Source organism: Nanorana parkeri, unplaced genomic scaffold, assembly GCF_000935625.1.
Source record: "Nanorana parkeri isolate BGI_ZX_2015 unplaced genomic scaffold, ASM93562v1 scaffold952, whole genome shotgun sequence".
Lineage (NCBI taxonomy): Eukaryota > Metazoa > Chordata > Amphibia > Anura > Dicroglossidae > Nanorana > Nanorana parkeri.
The window spans coordinates 174,257-180,294 of NW_017307220.1; the positions used below are offsets into that span (position 1 = coordinate 174,257).

Here is a 6,038-nt window from a genome sequence, read left to right on the forward strand (position 1 = left end):
TACGTGCGTTGTTTATCTCTGTGTGCGTGTGTGTGTGTGTGTGTGTGTGTGTGTGTGTGTGTGTGTGTATGTGTGTGTGTGTGTGTGTGTATATGAGTCCCAGTGCGGTCTAGTTTTTATGAGTACCTGCACCCCTGTATGTTACGGTCTCTGGAGGAAGGTATCTACATGATTTTTGAATGATTCAATACTCTCTGCTGAAAGTCAGTCTCAGTCATATCTGCCAAAACTTTACAGTGAACCTGTCACAGGAAAAACAAGTGAAATGTTATTGCTGGCTTGTTTAAAACGTACCTGAGGCTCTCACAGTGCATCCAAATGAGTTGGTGCACTGGAACCAGCAGGCAGCCGGTGAAGTCGGAAAAGACAATTCTAAAAAGACATCACCGATGATATATTCATCACCAATGACATCACGTCTATATTATGTTCGATTAACTCATCCAATGGCACTGCCAATGGCACTATACTGCGGAGCCACTGCTACTTAGTACATCATACACAACACTGCGTCCAAGGACCACACTGCTACTCAGCAATATAGATAGAGAGAGAGATAGTTCTGGGTTATTGACTAAGGGCTCACTCCCATGCATTATTTTAGGTGTTACCGCAAGGCAAGAGAGAGAGAGAGAGAGAGAGAGAGAGAGAGAGAGAGGGGAACCTAGAGATAGATAGTCAGACACATAGATAGATAGATAGATAGATAGATAGATAGATAGATAGATAGATAGATAGATAGATAGACACGCACAGACTGTCATCCTAAATTTGTGAACACCTGGCCATATGAACTTGCTGGTCATGCCTTTCACAAACCATGGTCACTAATATTGGATCCTTCCACCTCCCCTTTGTTGCTATAACAACCTCTACTCTTCTGTGAAGGCTTTCCACTTGATTTTGGAGTGTGTCTGTGACAATTTGTGTCTATTTAGCCAAAAGAACATTTGTAGGTTCATATACTGATGATGGATAAGAAGCCCTCACTCTCATTTATTGTACCAATGCACCCCAAAGGTAGGATTGAGGCTCAAGTTCCTCCATTCCAAACTTATCAAACCATGTCTTTATGGAGCTGGCTAATCACTAATCACCACAAAATCCAGACCTTAGCCCCATTGAGAATCTTTGGGATGTGTAGGAGAAGACTTTACGCCGTGGTCCATCATCACTACAAGAACTTGGTGAAGAATTAATGCAATGTTGTGACATTGCATAAGCTTATCAAAATGATGCCACTGTGAATGTGTGCCATAATCAAAGCTAAAGGTGCTCCAACGAAATATTAGAGTGTGTGAATTTTTTTGGGGGCCCAAGCAGTGTATATTCTGCTAAACACCCATAGGCTAGATTCACATTTACTAACCTGTGTTTTATCGCCTGTTACGGCAACTCATAGTAACGTGCAAACCACGGTCCATTTGGAATGGCACTCCAACGCAATGGTATAGTAGACTGCAGCATTACAGCACACCATAACACACACATGTGTTAAAAAAAAAAAGAGTCACGTCAGATTGTCATTATTAATGGGTTGCAACTTCCTGGAGAAATATAAATGGTCCCTTACATTTTACATGTAATAAAATGTTTGCCGAGAAGGGAATGCTAATCACAACTCCAGAATGACCACTAGAGGGAGCACTAAGAATCCTATTGATAAAACTAGTGAATAGTAGAAGTAGAACAGCAACAAATGATACAACTTTATCACTCAAATGTGTTGTCACTGTTGGTTTCTTTTTAAAGTAATACCAATAACGACACCTATCCTTAACAAGCAATAATTATCGCTGAAGAACAGGTGTTCCTTTCAAAGCATTCTATCTCAAGTATCTAAACTATGTTTGAGTTTATTTTTAATTTTGGATAGAGTGGGGGACGGTTAGAACCCCTTTCATCTTTCGAGTTATTAAAGGAGATACAGCCTAAATAAAAAAACGGAGACACAAGTCTAATTGACAGTTGCCAGTACAGGAAGTGAAGGAAAAAACCCATGTCAGTCTGAACAGATGGAGAAAGTCTCTTTAAAGCCCAACTCTGGGCCCCAGGCTCCCCCTTAGAAGATCCTCTTTGCCCGAAGGCCCACCTATGTGTATGTTGTGCTTAATTTTTTTATTTGAACTTTGGGCTCCAGGCTCCCCCTCAGCAGATCCCGTTTGCCTGAAGGCTCCCCTATTTGTATCTTATGCTTCATTTTTTATATGTACTTTTACCTGATGTCTTCAGGCTGGAGTCTTGGTGCGTAGAATTTTCTTTTTATCTCCTCCTAGCAGTGGGCAGTCCTTCGTGATGCAGGTCCATGATGTCCTGCACTGACAGTATGTCCTTAGTCTTCCAGCTAAATGACACTTGATGTCATTCAACCTGGAAGACTGAGGACACCTGAGGACATCCTATGGCATAAAAGAAGTACTGTGGATGATAGCTTTGAGTTGGGGTTTAATGGGGATATGGGCAGCAATAGAAACACATTTTATATAAAGTCTGTAATAATGGAAGTGGCTCTATGATCTGCACTTCCCGAACTAAATATATAAGCTTACAAATTGACCTGATTAGATATTTCTGAACTCTACCAAGGAAAGGTGCCTGGCTATCTTATCTAATCTCTGTTATTTTATTTCCACAGCTCACAATGACCAACTTCACAGTCCTACAGACAGATGTCAATGACAGTCTTACTACCATTCTGATGTCAAAACAAAATGAGACATCCATCATCCATATCGAAGTTCCTAAAGGGGTCTTCCTATTCTTGTGCATTCTCAGCTTGTTGGAGAACATCTTAGTTGTTGTGGCCATTGCCAAAAACCACAATCTCCACTCACCTATGTACTATTTCATCTGCTGCCTGGCTGCTTCGGACATGCTTGTCAGCATCAGCAATCTCATAGAGACAGTGATTCTCATCCTACTAAGCCATGCCATCATAGGCTACAATGAACCAATGGTAAAAATGATGGACAATGTTGTAGACACCATGATCCTGTGCTCGCTGGTGACGTCACTATCGTTCCTTGGAGCAATTGCTGTAGATCGCTACGTCACTATATTTTACGCGTTGAGATATCACAACATAATTACCCAACGAAGGGTAGTCAATGCCATTGCCGGGATCTGGTTGGCCAGTACCGCCTGCAGCATTACTTTCATCGTATTTTCCAACAGCCATGTTGTCATCTTTTGCCTGATTGTGTTTTTCATCTTTATGTTGGTTTTAATGTTGGGTCTCTACATCCACATGTTTATCTTGGCAAGACGCCACTCACGCAGCATCTCGGTCCAACAGAAAGGGGTGAATAGAAGACTATCTCCACATCAAGTGGCAGCGAAACTAAGGGGAGCCATCACCCTAACAATATTACTCGGAATCTTCTTTCTTTGCTGGGGACCATTCTTCCTTCATCTTACCTTAATTGTGTCCTGTCCAAAGCACTCATTCTGCCTCGAGTACTTCAAGTATTTCAACATCAGCTATGTCCTGATTATTTTTAACTCCATTATTGACCCTATCATCTATGCTTTTAGGAGTCAGGAGCTGAGGAAAACCTTAAAGGACATTGTGTTCTGCTCCCATTGATGGTACGAGGGGGTTAGGGGGAATAGAAGCTTAGTGAAGATCTGAGCTTCTTCAAAATTTCTCCCTTTCCCCCAATGATACTGTTATGGTATAAAATGAAATGCCTTTCAAATGACTTACGGTAAACTGTAAAAAAAAAATGAACTCCAAAACCATAGCTGTAAATGACAAAGAATCTAAATAAGTGATAGAACTGAACTTTATATATTTGACTGTTGCCTTACTGTTACCCATAACGTTCAATCAATCCTGTCCTGGATTATGAAATCTAAAATCTGGTTGGAGTTTGTGGGGCAATAAAGACAATTGTTTTTAAGGATGTCGTCATCATACGGCACCCACAATCAACTCGCTGCTCGTGTACAGGGTACCGTAGCCTTCTGATCTTTGAGTAACCTGAAGCCTAGGCAACTACAAGAACTCACATCATCGTAGCATCTGCTACCTGAGGAACTGTAGCAACCATTGAGATCCTCCAGTATACAGTTCAATATGGTAAAATGGAAGTAAGCTTAATTTGCTGCTATGGAGAGCCTTCTAGATGCTTCCACCGTATTGAGGCTTAGTGGGTGAAGGCCCTGGATCCTCCCCTAGGCTCTGTTATTCAGGCACCTCCTAAATTCAGGGGCTCATTTGTTGTCGTTTTTCCTGCCTCTATTGTAGATCCACCGAACTGAGGCACAGCACTTATGCAAGCAATGGACCATTAGGTCATGCGTAATAGGTTCACAGTTATGGCTGTGGCTGAAGTGGTACCCATTATCTTCCTGGCCTTGCCTGTCTTCTAATAAATGAAGCTAATGTAAATCCCTTCTGGCAAAGAAGATGTCTGCTACAGAAAAACATTGGAGAAGACTGTAAATAAAACCTCACAGAATGATTACAGAGATGATACTTAACTCAATGAATGGTTTAGAACACAGATTTAAAGACCAATAATGGAACATGATAATACTAAGTGATAAAACATCCTAAAAGCTTGCCTTCACTTGCTGTACTGCTGCAATAAATATTTAATCAGCACCCTGATATATGTAATAGGCCCATGAACAGGATCGCAAATCATTTCTCATGACATTAAAATGACACTAAAACTCAGGAGATAAATCCTAAAAATGCATTCAAGTACCCTGACTATTATCAAAAATGTATCTTATTTGTGTATCCTCAAATCATCATTGAAATTCTGGAGGGTGGCTACTTTTGTTCCCCATGGTCCCTCTGTCTGTTGTAAAGTAGTCACCGCTCCAAGCTCACTCCTGTGATGGACTACAATCTCATGTTTAGTTTACTAATTTGTATTGAAATTGTAGTTCATCACAGGAGTGAGGTTGGAGCGGTAGCTACTTTACAACACACACAGGGACCATGGGGAACAAAAGTAGCCACCCTCCAGAATTTCAATGATGATTTGAGGATACACAAATAAGATACATTTTTGTTAAAGGAGAACTATGGGGTTAAGGCTTTTCCCCATAGTTCTCCTCAGGGTAACGGGAGGACACAAACTAGCGTCCTCCCGTCACCCTAGGCTCAGTATACCGGGTGTCGGGATCCACCCGGCTGCGTGACTGACAGCTGGCTCTGCCTATCTAGAGGCAGAGCCAGCTGTACCCGCCCCCTCCCCCGTCCGATGCGCCAGTCAGCGTTGGCGTATCGGAGCGGGAGGAGGGAATCCAGCCCCTCCCCTGTCACGGCAGAGAGCTGTGACAGGATCAAGAGGTGAGCGAACTCCGATATGTGTTCACTCACCTCCCGATCTACTGAGCTGACCTGTGACAGTCTCATTGTCACAGGTCGGCTAGAACTATGAGGTGAGTGAAAAGCACTCACCTCATAGTTCTCCTTTAATAGTTAAGATACTTGAACGTATTTTTAAGATTTAATTCCTGAGTTTAGTGTCACTTTAATGTGTGACTGTAATAAGGACATTCAATCATGAGCTCTTTTTAGGGCTGGGACTGATGTCAACTGTCTATGTACTTTGTAAAGCACTGCAAAATATATTGGTGTTCCTAAAAATAAAAATGTACGTGAAGCTATGGACTCAAGAAGCATTTATTTGCAATGTGACAACACATAATATGAGCAACTGTTGATGGGGATTGGACCAGACCTAAAACATTTCCAAAGTAACAGCAGTGCTGCATCACCTTGTACCATAACCCTGAGGAGCCCCCATGGATCCTAGGTAGAGGCTGTACATATCCTATTGACTTATACCTTATACCTAAGTCAAGATTAGGGCCTTCACATATCTAAGATTGCCCCTTTGTTTCCACGTTCACATGCCACAACTTCAGTGGGCAGTAGAGGGTAGCACTTAAAGTGTATACAAGGTCATTGTTTTTTCATTTTTGCATAGTGTGGTAAGAGATTAGAACCTATGTTGGGTTTGTATGGCTGTCTGTGTCCTGCTGGTGAGATTCAACCTCTCCGTTTGTCCGGGTAG

The 6,038-nt window shown here is 42.0% G+C and overlaps 1 protein-coding gene across 1 annotated transcript; it reads left to right on the plus strand.

Moving 5' to 3' along the window:
• Positions 1 to 2,641: 2,641 nt before the first annotated feature.
• On the plus strand, positions 2,642 to 3,586 carry MC1R (melanocortin 1 receptor). Its single transcript, XM_018566474.1, has one exon. The coding sequence runs from the start codon at positions 2,642 to 2,644 to the stop codon at positions 3,584 to 3,586; it is 945 nt and encodes a 314-aa protein (XP_018421976.1).
• The last annotated feature ends 2,452 nt before the right edge of the window (positions 3,587 to 6,038 follow it).